General features: G+C 33.3%; 1 protein-coding gene across 8 annotated transcripts; it reads left to right on the forward strand.

The window, feature by feature from the left end:
* Nucleotides 1-10,716: 10,716 nt before the first annotated feature.
* LOC139895968 (uncharacterized) lies at nt 10,717-14,107 on the forward strand. 8 transcript variants are annotated; one of them, XM_071878526.1, is made up of 7 exons: nt 10,717-10,769; nt 10,909-10,983; nt 11,144-11,258; nt 12,002-12,029; nt 12,296-12,355; nt 13,580-13,739; nt 13,889-14,107. In XM_071878526.1, exons 3-7 carry the CDS (start codon nt 11,144-11,146, stop codon nt 13,910-13,912), a joined length of 387 nt encoding a protein of 128 aa, XP_071734627.1. In that variant the 5' UTR covers nt 10,717-10,769; nt 10,909-10,983; the 3' UTR covers nt 13,913-14,107. The 8 variants fall into 8 exon arrangements, with proteins under 8 accessions (XP_071734627.1, XP_071734625.1, XP_071734630.1 ...); XM_071878528.1 differs by having other exon boundaries at nt 10,729-10,769; nt 10,909-11,024; XM_071878524.1 differs by having other exon boundaries at nt 10,723-11,024.
* Nucleotides 14,108-14,410: the final 303 nt, after the last annotated feature.

A 14,410-nucleotide genomic window follows, 5' to 3' on the forward strand; every position in this document is an offset into this window, starting at 1 on the left:
TCTTTTCCATTCGTCTCTCGAAAGCATCTATCTTTGCTGAAATGGAATCTAAGTCATGGCTAGAATCGGCTCTAGCTGCTTTAGATGATCTAATGATATCTTTTTCTTGGTGCCACTCATGTGAGTGGGAAGCAGTGTTATCAATAATTTTGTAAGCATCAGTTTCGGTTTTCTTCATAATAGAACCACCAGCTGCTATATCTATGTCTTTTCTTGTAGTGATGTCGCATCCTTGGTAGAATATTTGTACTATTTGACAGGTGTCTAAACCATGTTGCGGACATCCTCTTAACAACTTTCCATATCTTGTCCACGCCTCATATAGAGTTTCATTTGGTTTCTGTGTGAACGTAACAATTTCTGCTTGAAGTCTTACGGCTTTAGATGCAGGAAAGAATTGTTTAAGAAATTTGTCAATTAAAACATCCCATGTATCGATCGCCCCTTCAGGTAACGATTCCAACCAATCTTTGGCTTCTCCCTTTAAAGTCCAGGGAAATAACATGAGATATATCTGTTCATCCTCCACTTCTCGTATTTTAAATAGTGTACAGATCCTATTAAAGGTACGTAGATGTTCATTTGGATCTTCCTTCGGCGCACCACTAAACTGGCATTGATTAGTCACCATGTGTAAAATTTGTCCTTTGATTTCATAATCTGGCGCATTAATGTCTGGATGAGTAATTGCGTGACCTTGGCCAGTGCGTTTAGCTCTCATTCGGTCTTCCATACTTAAAGGTTCCAGATTCTCCATAATTGAATTTGTTGAATCGGTATCACTAGATGCTTCAGATTTAATGGTTCGTTCCTCAACAATCTCTGTTTGAATGATTGGTGGTTCCGGAGGAAAGTTTAATGGTTCAGGATCTACGAACCGTTCCTGAATATTCTCTGGATTCTCAATTGTGAGGTTGGGTTCAAAAAATGGATTATCGGAAATTTGAACTGAAGTATTTGGTCGACTGGATGACGATTCTAAAGAAAAATCAACGGCGGTTATATTTGTTAAACGATGTCTTGATCGAGTTACAGGTGGTGAACGTACAAAAGGTGATGAACGTCTTGCTCGGTGCATTCACAGAATATCCTATTAGTTTTTAAAAAGGAAAGAAAAATTATAATAAGTTATCCAATCAATAGACTTTTCTGATTTTGCCCACGTTTCGAATAGCCAAAAGATGTAGCAGAGGGGCAGGATTCGTTTGGTCTCAATATAATTGAGGACTGTTTGGCTCCAATAACCCGGTCCACGTACAAATCCAACTATTACTACGAACCAGAAAATTTTGATGTCTATCAATTTAACCACTTAAAATAAATTTTCGTAATTTTAAGAAATTTAGATAAGAAGTAGAAAAAATTCTAAGTCCTAAAACTAGAATAGCGAGAAATAAGAGAGAAAAAGAGTTCGTCGCAAAAGGTCGAAAAAGAAAAATGGTTGAAAAATAAAAGGTGACGGAAAAATAAAAGAAACTTATAAAACTTAAAAATACTTGACTAACCTAACCTTATTACTACAACTAACTTAAAATTATAATCGCAAATTGAAATTACTAATTGGAATGATAATTGGTACATAGTAAAAGGTCTAAAAATATTAAAGCTTACAAGGAAAAACTAAATCCCAAATGGAAATAACTTAAAAAGAAACTAAAACTTAAAAAGGCGTCGCAAAATTCTAAAGCACCTAAATCTTAGTCTAAAGAAAAAGCACTTAAGGAATTCTACGGCAAAGCCTAAAAATATAGGAGTAAAAATAACTATAGCAAAAACTAAGTTTAAAATTAAATATGAGCTAAAAAATACAAATATTATGCTACAACGATTAAAAAGGTACAAAATATAAAAATATACAAAAAGTTGTAAAAAGTACAATTTTTATAAAAATATTATTTTTATATTATTATTTTATTAAACTACTAATTTTACAATTTAATAAAAACTTAATTAATACTAAATACATAAATAAATAAAAAGTAAAAATAAAACTAAAACTAAAAATAATAATAATAATAATAATAATAATTAGGTTTAATAATTAATAATAATTAAAAATAACCCGTAATCAATGCTTGATTAGGGTTTTGTCCGTGTGTCAGAAGGTCTCCGCGAGTTGCGGTGATTAATGAGGAAAACCCCGCGAGTCGCGGGGTTCAGTAATTCAGTTGACAGGTAGTAATTTTTACGCGTTTTCTTTATTTTTTTTTTTTATTTTTTTTATTTTATGTTTTCTGTTTTTTTTTATATAAATAAAAGATGTTTAATAAAATTTAAATTTTTATAAACTAAAATAGAAATAAAGAAACTTATAAAACTTAAATATTTAACAAAATCTTAAAAATACTAATATTTTTGTTTTTCTTTTTATATTTTTAAAACGTATTTTTACAAAAGAGAATTTTAATAAAAGTAAACAAAAAATCTTTTTTTTTTTTTATATTAGCGTTGCGCTTCCGGCGTTTAAGAGTTTTTCCCCGGCAGCGGCGCCAAAAATAACTTGATGTGAAGCGAGGTGTATATAAAATAGTTATTATTTTACTAGGAAAACACTATTAAATACGATACAATTTTACACAAGATATTTATTTATTTATAGAATGGATATACTTAAACCTTGCTACAACACTTATAGACAGTGTACCTAATCGTACAGTAGTGTAGTTTTTAGTAAGTCCGGTTCGTTCCACAGGGAAATCTTTAAACAAAGCTCAACGCTATATTAGTTTACTTTTATAAAAATACAAATATATATATAAGTAATATTATTATTATAAAGGGGGGTTTTTACCGTTTAATGACCGGTTTGTCGATTTTAAGACTTTAGTCGCAGTTAAAACCTAATGTAAAATATAAAATAAATACAAGACTTAAATTAAAGCGTAAAGTAAATAATGATAATGAAATTGCGAATAATAAAAGTGCGATAAAATGAAATTGCGATAATTAAAAAGTACGATAATTAAAAGTGCGATAAAATAAAATAACAATAAATAAAAGTGCGATAATTAGAAGTGCAATTAAATATAAAATAAAGGAAATTAAATATGAAATAAAAGAATTATGCTTATTTAAACTTCCGTAATCATGATGTTTGACGTGTTGATTTTAGTTTTATGCCCATGGGTTAATTGTCCTTTGTCCTGGATTATTCAATATGTTCGTCTGGTTTTTTGTCCATAACAGTCCATCAGTCATAAATATAAATTGCAAGTGTCCTTGTCAAATTATTATTATACCCGAAGATAAATATTCCAACTAATTGGGGATTCGAATTGTAACAAGGTTTTAATACTTTGTTTAATGAATACACCAGGTTATCGACTGCGTGTAAACCAAGGTTTTACTACTTTGTTAACAATTACACCAATTACCCTTGAATGTAATTTCACCCCTGTTTTAATTATTCTAGTGGCTATTAATCCATTCCCGTGTCCGGTTAAATGAACGATTATTCGTACATATAAATACCCCGCCCATCGTGTCCGATCGAGTGTATATGGTAATTTATAGGGACGCCCAATTGTAAATCTTTATATTAACATTAACAAACTTTCATTTAGTTAAACAAATATAAAGCCCATTAATAGCCCATAGTCTAGTTTCCACAAGTGTCGTTCTTTTATCCAAACCCCAATTATGGTACAAAGCCCAATTACCCAATTTTAGTAATTAGCCCAACATCATGATTACTTCGTTTTAAATAAGCATAATAATAACTTAGCTACGAGACATTAATGTAAAAAGGTTGAACATAACTTACAATGATTAAAAATAGCGTAGCGTTACACGGACAGAATTTCGACTTACACCCTTACAACATTCGCTAACATACCCTTATTATTAGAATTAAAATTAAAATTAAAATATAAATTATATATATATATATTACGTATATATTGAGAGAGAGATGAAAATAAGATATGAAATTTGATCAGAATTCGGTTGGCTTTATAGCCAGAGTTGAAAATTGGGGCTCCGCGACTCGCGGCAAAATGCCCTTAAAACTCCGCGAGTCGCGGAGATATATTTACAGCTCACACCCTTGGAGTTTCTTGCTGCCGACGGTTTTTAATATATATATATATAATATATATAATTAATATAATTAATTATATATTATATTATATTTATATACATAGTTAACTTGTAATTTTTAGTCCGTTGCGTCGAGCGTTAAGAGTTGACTCTGGTCACGGTTCCGGATTTTCGAACGTCCTCGCGTACAATTTAATATCTTGTACTTGGCGTTTTGAATCTTGTACTCTTGTGATTTCGAGACGTTTCTTATCAATAATTGGAACCTTTTTTATTGTCTTTTGTTCTTTTGAGCTTTTTGGTCGTTTGCGTCTTCAAATCGTCGAATCTGTCTTTTGTCTTCACCTTTTATTATTTAAACGAATATCACTTGTAAATAGAACAATTGCAACTAAAAGCTTGTCTTTCTTGAGGAATAATGCTATGAAATATATGTTCGTTTTTAGCATTATCAATGGTCAAAGACAGGACCTTGTGCCAGATCGAAAAATCATAAGGGTGAGCTTTACTATTGCTCCTACAAAGGATAGTAATTGCATCCGACACGTTATAGACCATAATTAAAAGCATATCAGGGGACACTGCCTTAACAGTTGCTTGTTCAACGCTTTCCTTTACAACCGAACGGTAGTTTATCGAAAGGTAATATACGAAGCAAGTAAACTGGACGTGTTGCTTTCCCAATACAAGGTTAGCAAGTGGGTGACACAAAACCGCAAGTTTTGAGCTAAAATTTTCAAATCTGAAACCTACCAAACCCACAAAAACAATTTCGCAAACACCGGTGAAGGGTTATTCCGAAAAACTTATCTAGGGTAAAAGCTAGATTGAATTTTCAAAAGATCAAATGTTTTCATAAAGATCCAATTTCCTTAAGGATCTAAATTTTCATAGTCATGTGGGACTGTAAACCACAACATTACTATCATTGTTTATACCGCCGTATAGAAATCACTGATGTACAAAGTGTGAAGAATAAAGAAGTGATTCTAGTATTTTTTATTTCAAGACTATATTGCTTGAGGACAAGCAACGCTCAAGTGTGAGAATATTTGATAATGCTAAAAACGAACATATATTTCATAGCATTATCCCTCAAGAAAGACAAGCTTTTAGTTGCAATTGTTCTATTTACAAGTGATATTCGTTTAAATAATAAAAGGTGAAGACAAAAGACAGATTTGACGAATTGAAGACGCAAATGACCAAAAAGCTCAAAAGTACAAAGTACAATCAAAGTGGTTCAAATTATTGGTGAGAAACGTCTCAAAATTACAAGAGTACAAGTCACAAAACGCAAAATACAAGATATTAAATTGTACGCAAGGACGTTCGAAAATCCGGAACCGGGACCAAAGTCAACTCTCAACGCTCGACACAACGGACTAAAAATTACAAGTTAACTATGCACATAAATATAATATAATATTTAAATAATTCTTAAAATTATTTATATATTATATATATTTATATAAACCGTCGGCAGAATGCAAACAAACTCTTGTGAGCTGGAAAAAGGGGCCATGCGATCGCATGGCCTGGAGGCTATAACTCCATGCGATCGCATGGTGAACAGTGACTGGCCACCTCCCTATAAATTTCGCAGTTTGGTTGATCAAAATATATCTTTTACATCTATCTCTCTATCTCACTCGTATACATATACATATATATATATATATATATATATATATATATATATATATATATATATATATATATATATTTTAATTTTAATTTTAATTTTAATTTTAATTTTAATTTTAAATTCTAATAATAAGGGTATGTTAGCGAATGTTGTAAGGGTGTAAGTCGAAATTCTGTCCGTGTAACGCTACGCTATTTTTAATCATTGTAAGTTATGTTAAACCTTTTTAAATTAATGTCTCGTAGCTAAGTTATTATTATGCTTATTTAATGCCGAAGTAATCGTGATGTTGGGCTAAATATTAAAATTGGGTAATTGGGCTTTGGACCATAATTTGGGTTTGGATAAAAGAACGACACTTGTGGAAATTAGACTATGGGCTATTAATGGGCTTTATATTAACTAAACGATACCTCGTTAATTTAATATATAGACTTATAATTTGATGTATTTATATATAACCACATACGCTTGACTGGGCACAGTGGGCGGGATATCTATAAATACCAATAACTGTTAATTTAACCGGACACGGAACTGGATTAATATTTATAGACTTGTTGAAACAGGGGTGGATTACATTCAAGGGTAATTGGTGTAATTGTTAACAAATTAGTAAAACCTTGGACTACACGCAGTCGATAACCTGGTGTATTCATTAAGCAAAGTATTAAGACCTTGTTACAATTCGAATCCCCAATTAGTTGGAATATTTGACTTCGGGAATAAGAATAATTTGACGAAGACTTCCGCACTTTATGATTATGACTGATGGACTATTATGGACAAATCCGTATGGACATATCGAATAATCCAGGACAAAGAACAATTAACCCATGGTAATAAACTAAAATCAACACGTCAAACATCATGATTACGGAAGTTTAAATAAGCATAATTCCTTTATTTCATATATAATTTATTTTATTTCATATTTAATTGCACTTTTAATTATCGCACTTTTATTTACTGTCATTTTATTTAATTGCACTTTTAATTATCGTACTCTTTAATTATCGCAATTTTATTTTATCACACTTTTATTTATCGCAATTTCATTATCGTTATTTAATTTAAGTTATATTTATTTTTAATATTTTACATTAGGTTTTAGCTGCGACTAAAAGTTTTAAAATCGACAAACCGGTCATTAAACTGTAAAAACCCCCTTTTATAATAATAATACTACTTATATATATTTTTGTATTTTTACAACTATAAGTTAAAACTAATATAGCGTTGAACTAGTTTATAAGATCCCTGTAGAACGAACCGGACTTACTAAAAACTACACTACTGTACAATTAGGTACACTGCCTATAAGTGTTGTAGCAAGGTTTAGGTATATCCATTCTATAAATAAATAAATAAATAACTTGTATAAAATTGTATCGTATTTAATAGTATTTTGTTGTAAAAATATAACTATTTCGTATACACCTCTACGCACATCATTAACCATGAAAGTACCTGAGACGACTTCGTTGGATTGCTTGGCCTCATCATTCGTCATCAAATAATTTCATCCTCTAGCCGTACCCGCCGCCTTTTCTAACCGTTTAACATGGTCGGTGTTTAAATCGGGACACTCCGACTTTCGGTGTCCTTCTTTGTTGCAATTAAAACAAGTGAGTTTGTTTGTCGAAGAAGGCTTCGTACAATCTCGAGCCAAATGACCTCGTACCCCACAATTGTAGCAAGTAGGGATAAAGTTCCCGAAACCTCCCTTCTTCACACTATTCACACTTTCGGAACCCTTCTTGTTTTTCTTATTGGAAAAGTTCGAATGAATCAAACCTTCAAATTTTCTCTTTGAGAAAGAGAAGTCGCTTCTTTTTGGAACCTCCGGCTCGAAACCCCGAGCCAATTCAAATAACTCGTCAAAAGACTTAGCCATTCCCAGGCTAATCTTACCCTTCAACTCATCGCTTAGTGTATGATAAAAAGATAGCATCAACTTGTGATCATCACCAACATACTCCGGACAAAAACGAGTCTTTACCAAGAAGGTAGACTTGAGAGTAACCAAGTCCAATGAACCTTGTTGCAAATTGTGCAACTCGTCCCGGATTCTATCAAGGTCGGAAGGAGTTCGGTATTCTTTGAAAAATTCCTTTTTAAACTCTTCCCACGTCAAGCTCATGCATTGCTCTTCCCCAAATAATCGGATTTTATCGTCCCACCACAACTTAGCCTCTTCACGCAACATACTAACACCGTACCTCGTCTTCTTCTCGGGAGGACACTCCGCGGTACGGAAAGTCCCCTAAATGTCGGAGATCCAACATGTGCTTTTCAACGGATCCCTTACTCCATTAAACATAGGAGGTTGAGCATCCTTGAAATTTTTGTAATGGAAGTCTCGCCTTCCATGTCCACCATTACCATCACCCCCTTCACCACGAGGATAAATATTTCTAGCTTCTAATGCCTCCTCGATCGCGGCATTCATTCGTTCGTTTATTAACTCGGTTACTTGCCCATCAACCAATTCTTGGAAAACCTTTCGGACATCCTCAAGAAATTCTGCTCTTTACTTTTTAATGATGGCCTCAACTTTGGCCGTAAACTCGAGGTCCTCGCTCGTACCTCCTTCATGGTTCTCGGGTTCGTTTCTCGTCTTCATACTATAAAACGGAAATAGATTAAAAAATGAAACGAAAGGACATAACACAAAGTATATATATATCTCACACCGCCCCATCTTGCTCAACAATCGTCGTACATCGCTTGTTTGGCACGATTTGAACCCGTAACAATGGTAGCTAATCATTGTTACGCGAGCATGTCTCATTAACTCGCTAATACAACGTCTATCTCGCTTGATGATTGCAAAACACAACGCAAAACAATTAGCGCATAGTTAGTTTACCTAAACCTAGGCACTAGCCAATCCCCAGTCCGACCCGTCTCCTACAAGTCCCGCATAAAGAGCATACACAATAAAGTCTAAGTCTAGGCACCTATCTCAAGTCGTCTAAATCCCTTAGACCATGCTCTGATACCACTTGTAACGACCCAAACCTCGTTATACCAAAATACGACCCAAAAAAAAAAATCCGTTTCGACACATCTGGACGGCGTCCAGTTATCTGGACGACGTCCAGCAAAGAAGACTTGGACGGCGTCCAGAAAGTTTGGACGGCGTCCAGAAAGTTTGGACGGCGTCCAAATGAACTGCCAGATTCTGACCAAGGTGTCCAAATTACATGAGCGGAAAACTCACTTCCCGACACTTTTAAACGAAATACTTTTCACAACACGTTAACATAATTAAAACTAAGGAGTTTCTACAATAAAACCAAATTTTACAACATCGGGCACACATCGACCGTTTTACGAGTTTCGTTCAAAAATACAAGTTTCGACCATTCAAGTTTAATTTCCAAACGACACTAGAGCATGGTGTTTGGGGTTAAACTACCCAATCTTGGCCAAACTTCCAAAAGCTAACATCCTAAAGGCGTCCTCTATCAAAACAAAGCGGGAGGCCACTAATCCAACCGAATACCTTTGCCCTTATCCACGCCGGAGCCTAAAAAGGTAAACAACGAGAGGGTAAGCAAAGCTTAGTGAGTGCAATAGTTATACACATACATATATAACCTACTTACCTGCAAACACTTATATCAAATCCGCATACATACTAGCAATATAATTAGCATACCTTCATAACTTATAACGCTAAATCCTCGATAACATAAGCTAGTATAACAATAGCATATAACGCAAACATTACAATATGCTACAACACAATTCACAAACATCGATGTTCACAACATCCACTAGTATCCAAATCCCAAGGCTAGCCCAACGAATGGTATCTTCAACATCGAACTTACTCCCCATCCGTCCTAATTAATGTGGTATCGTCAACATCGAACTTAAACCTACATATGAGGTATCATCAACATCGAACTTAAACCCTCATCGAATGTCACTACAATAGTGGTATGGCTTCGTCAACATCGAACTTTAAATCCATACATGAGGTATCGTCACATCGAACTTTAACCCTCATCAAAACAAACAATATACTCTAGGATATGGTATCGTCAACATCGAACTTTAACCCATACCCCACAATCAAATAAATCATATACATACATATATAATTATTCCACTCACCTTAACGCCTTTGGTGAGTTAATAAAGCTTGCAACCTTCAACGCAACGTACCTAGTACATTATGTATATAATTAATATACAATTCGTTGGACTAAACACCAACAATACACTCTTGTGCATTTAATGACTTAAATGCATTAGTTGACCAATTTATACCAAAACCGTCCATTTAAGGTCAAGACCCATCATAAATCACTAAAAGCTAGTGATTAAGGTCTAACAACACCGACTAACACAAACTTAGTACATTTCATACCCATCTTGCCCAACTAGGTCAACAATTACCCATTTAATCATTTTTAAAGTCAACACACCCATTTCGGGTCATCCACTAACCCAATTAACACACTTTCACATAACATCAAGGCGTGCTAGTAATTTACTAACCAATTAAGATTCATAGGTTCAAATTTACCATTTCAAACCCTAGGTTAGTCATCATTGAGTCTTCGTGACCCAAACTCACCCAAAAACCCCCAACTCACAAACAAACGGGTTTTTAAGTTCATCACTAACCCAAACCCTATCACTTAAATAATTAAAGTAAGGAAATCGAAGTTAAGGCTTACCACTACAATCAAAACGTAGCTAGGGAGTAGATGAACAACTTTAAAACACGCACTTTGATCTGAAACTAGCCTCTTCCTCTTTGGATTGAGCTTTCTCACACTAAAACCCTTCTCTCTCTCGAATTTAAGTGGATAGGAAGTGGTGGTTGAAAATGGAGTGATGACACTCAATGAACTGATCTAGGGGCCTCAAACTCGTTCCATAAGTGAAATTACCAAAAAGCCTCTTTAATGTATCCAAAGTAAGACAGCTGGCCCACCAGTACATCTGGACGGCGTCCAGAACACTGGACGACATCCGGTCCTTCAACACGACGTCCCACACTTTGGATGGAAAAACAGGATGTTACATTTACAGATACAGGATCCTCAAACACTACAATCGTGTATGATTATAGAAAAAAGAGCTTTGAAGATACCAATAAGAGACTCGAATTCTTGATTTAACAAAGAGGTTCATGTAGGAATTCGAGGTTTACTCACGGAGTTACTCTCTGATCTTCTCTGTTTTAATTTAAATTGTAGAAAAAAGAGCTTTGAAGATACCAATAAGAGCCTCGAATTCTTGATTCAACAAAGAGGTTCATGTAGGAATTTGAGGTTTACTCACGGAGTTACTCTCTGATCTTCTCTATTTTAATGTAAAAGGAACCAAAGTACACTTGATCTTTAGATGGATTTTTGGTGCTTTGGTGTTTTGAAAAATCCATCTGCAATCTGAATTTTTATTTCTTCTGATGTCGTTTTTCTTTTGTTGCAGATGTTCATTGTAAGATGGCTGCTGCTTCAGACTAATTGGCTCAAGGTACTCCGACTTAGTTTGAAAAGTTTCTGCAAACACCGTTGTTTCTGCAAATCATCTTGGTGTCCTATAGGTACTGATTTTATTGGCATTTAATTCCTTTAATCCGTTATTTTTTCATGTTTCTTATTACATTGATAATGGGGATCTTGAAAGACTACCACTAATTCCATTTAAACCTAATTCATTTAATTTGTCAATTTTTAATGTTTGTTCGTTAATTCGATGTCCGTTAACTTTTCTGTTTTTTTATTTCGTATTAACCAAAGGAAAGAGATATGCTTGTAAGTACCTTTAGCTTGAATTATTAGGTTAATTCAAGATTGAATACACTTCTCTTTAAAAAGCATGAGTTGGCAAATACTTCATTTTTTATAGCTTTGCATATATACTTACTACACAACCATATCGGTATTGGAATTTTTGTACACAACTGTTAAGTGTTCGTCATGGTACTAACAGTAGTTATATAAATGTTATGTTGTTTTTGACATTGTTTATGGCTCCACTACTTGAACGTATTTGATCCTTTGGCTACAATAATTATTGATAGCATTAACTGTGTTGCTGTAATTGGTGAGTTTCATATGATAATCTGGTGGTATGGATTTGCTTTGATCATCAATTGGCCTTTCTTAATTCATATATTTGTAAGCTCTCGTATATGATATATGATCAATATATAATTATACAACGATAATTATTATATTGTGTATTTCAAAGCATTGTTAGGTTTTGTTTTAGCTACAATTTGTTATGAGTAACAACATTCTACTAAAACTGCAACTAATTAATGTAATTGATACCATTATGCAGTGTTGATCTTTGTAGGAAGCAAAATCAGGTCTGCTTTTATCTTGCCCCTTTGTTAGTGCTTTAAAGTCCAATTGATATTAGGCTAATGTGTCAAAGTGTATACTTAACTAATGTTTCAACTTTTTAAATAATGTAATATATGTATGTAATGTAATATGTGTATATGATTTGTATGATTCAATTGGTGAAAGTGAGTAGATCTACAATTACAGCTCATTGTATAGTGAGTCTCCAACTCTCCATCATTAAATATGTAATATGTATCACTTGGTGTTGTGTGTATTATGACTCTAGGTATGCTAATGGCGTGGTGACATTTCTCAATGGGAAGTTTCAGAAGCAGAGGTTTATAAGGTATGCATTGCATATAGTCTTAATTTATTGTAGCTAAGGACTAATGTATGCATTGTACAGTGAGTCTAAAATGGGAAGTTTCAGAAGCACGACATAGAACAATTTGGTCTGCACAAGATAGGCACCCTACATTTTCTTTATTTGCTACTTTAAACCATGTTGTTGACCTTCATTTATTCTATTAAGCTCACACGAGGTCATTGAACTGAAGAATTAAACAATGTTATATTCGATAGATAAAGATTGAGAACATAACTTATCTATGAATAGCGATTGGCGCACATTAACTACTAACCATGTTTTAGATACGTCCCACTGCATTAACTATGTTATATGTTTTAGGTACGCAATGTTGAGTTGAAAGAAGTTTGTAAAACTTATATAGTTAAGTTCCAGACTTCATGTTTATCTATATATCTATGTGAGAATCAGCTGTTTTTGGTATTTGAAGATTGAGTTGTCTTTATCTGGAACTTCTGAATAGATTAATGTGTTTAATATGATTTCTCAAGTCATAAAAGTCATTTTGCTAACAGGGAAGGGCATTGACATTTAAATATATGGAATTACAGAAAACACATGACCTTAAGTGTGCCTGTAAAGAGATATTATGACTAACTTATTACACCTGAACATTTTTCTTGTCATTTTTACATCTTAATTATAGAAATCCTATATATCATTGTTCTAATATAGACTTCGGTTTTGGTTAATTTTAGGATTCATAGTTCAATTAGATATAATTCTGTTTTTTTATAGTTGAAAGTTACTGTAAATACTTTCAATTCAAATATATATAATAATATTGTATCATTGAATTTGTTTGGTTATAACTTTCGTTGTGTGATTTGAATCTTGATAGAAATATTTGATTTTGATCTGGAATATGCCTATTAATTTAGGTCGACATTAAAAAGACTGGATAAAAGGTCTAGAAAGATTTACAACAAGACCAGTTAACAGGTTATTCTTAATGCGCACGAATTACTCTATTAACCGGACTAATTAAACATATTAAGACCGGTTTAAAACCGGCCTACAAATCTTTCGTCAAGTAGACATGTTACATCTAGACGTGTTCAAAAACACGTCTAGATAAGCTTTTCAACACGTCAACATATCTTTTTCTGTAGTAGTGAATGTATGGGTAGGGCTATGTTTATTCTTCATTATAATTAATACGGGTACTTAATTTACTTGTGCTTTTGCATTATACTGATCACAAGATGGTGAAGTTAAGAACAAATTATTGGATTTTATAACTGCAAAGTGGGCATGGATATACAAGTGGATTAGCCATCTTTTGATCATATGTATAACCAGATGGATGATTTCAAGGGTAAGTTTCAGATTCATGTGTGTGTTGATCATCCACATTTCCAGAGTAGGTAACTAATTATTTGGTTATTGAATAAATTTTAATAAACAAAATTCACCGTATCATATAAAAAATTCTTGATTCATTATATAGCCGTATCAGGGTTTACCAAATTATATCTTTTGAACTACTAATTTTTAGAATTGCATTTCAAGGTTTGGACTCGATTCTTCATTTAATTGGGTTAAAAGGCTACACTTATATAAAGGATTGACGGTGATTAATGTTCTACTATAGAAAAAACGAACCAACGGCGTTGAACGGATATGAAATTGTTGTTATCATCTCATTTAAAAAACTGTAATTTTCAAAATTCTATAACGTTTGAATTTTATTTCAAGGCATCACATATTCATCGATTTTTATGATAGTTAACCACGCTATTTTCTATGGAGATTACTATTTTGTATAACATTGAGTGATTTGTGATATGTTGGACCTCTAGAATGGGGTTGTTTAATTCTTAATGTAAAGGGCAACCTCGTCGAGACTCAAAAGATGGTAATAGAAAATGGGTTTGTCACGAAGAGCAGGTGATGGGTCATAGTGGGTTAATTGCAGTTTATTAAAGTGTTAATCTGAAGTCTATTTAATAAGAAGCTATCAAGAAGGCTGCATCATTAAAATTACTATATGGGCATCTTTTGATAAGTTTTATGTGCCCATTTAATCCACCA

The sequence above is a fragment of the Rutidosis leptorrhynchoides genome, chromosome 3 (genome assembly GCF_046630445.1).
Source record: "Rutidosis leptorrhynchoides isolate AG116_Rl617_1_P2 chromosome 3, CSIRO_AGI_Rlap_v1, whole genome shotgun sequence".
NCBI lineage: Eukaryota > Viridiplantae > Streptophyta > Magnoliopsida > Asterales > Asteraceae > Rutidosis > Rutidosis leptorrhynchoides.

Bases quoted from the DNA above. Each gene is read 5' to 3' on its own strand.
- LOC139895968 (XM_071878526.1), top strand. From the start codon at position 11,144: ATGTTCATTGTAAGATGGCTGCTGCTTCAGACTAATTGGCTCAAGGTA. The intron at 11,259-12,001 runs GTACTGATTTTA...ACCATTATGCAG, and splicing joins ATCATCTTGGTGTCCTATAG to TGTTGATCTTTGTAGGAAGC. The intron at 12,356-13,579 runs GTATGCATTGCA...ATACTGATCACA, and splicing joins CAGAAGCAGAGGTTTATAAG to AGATGGTGAAGTTAAGAACA.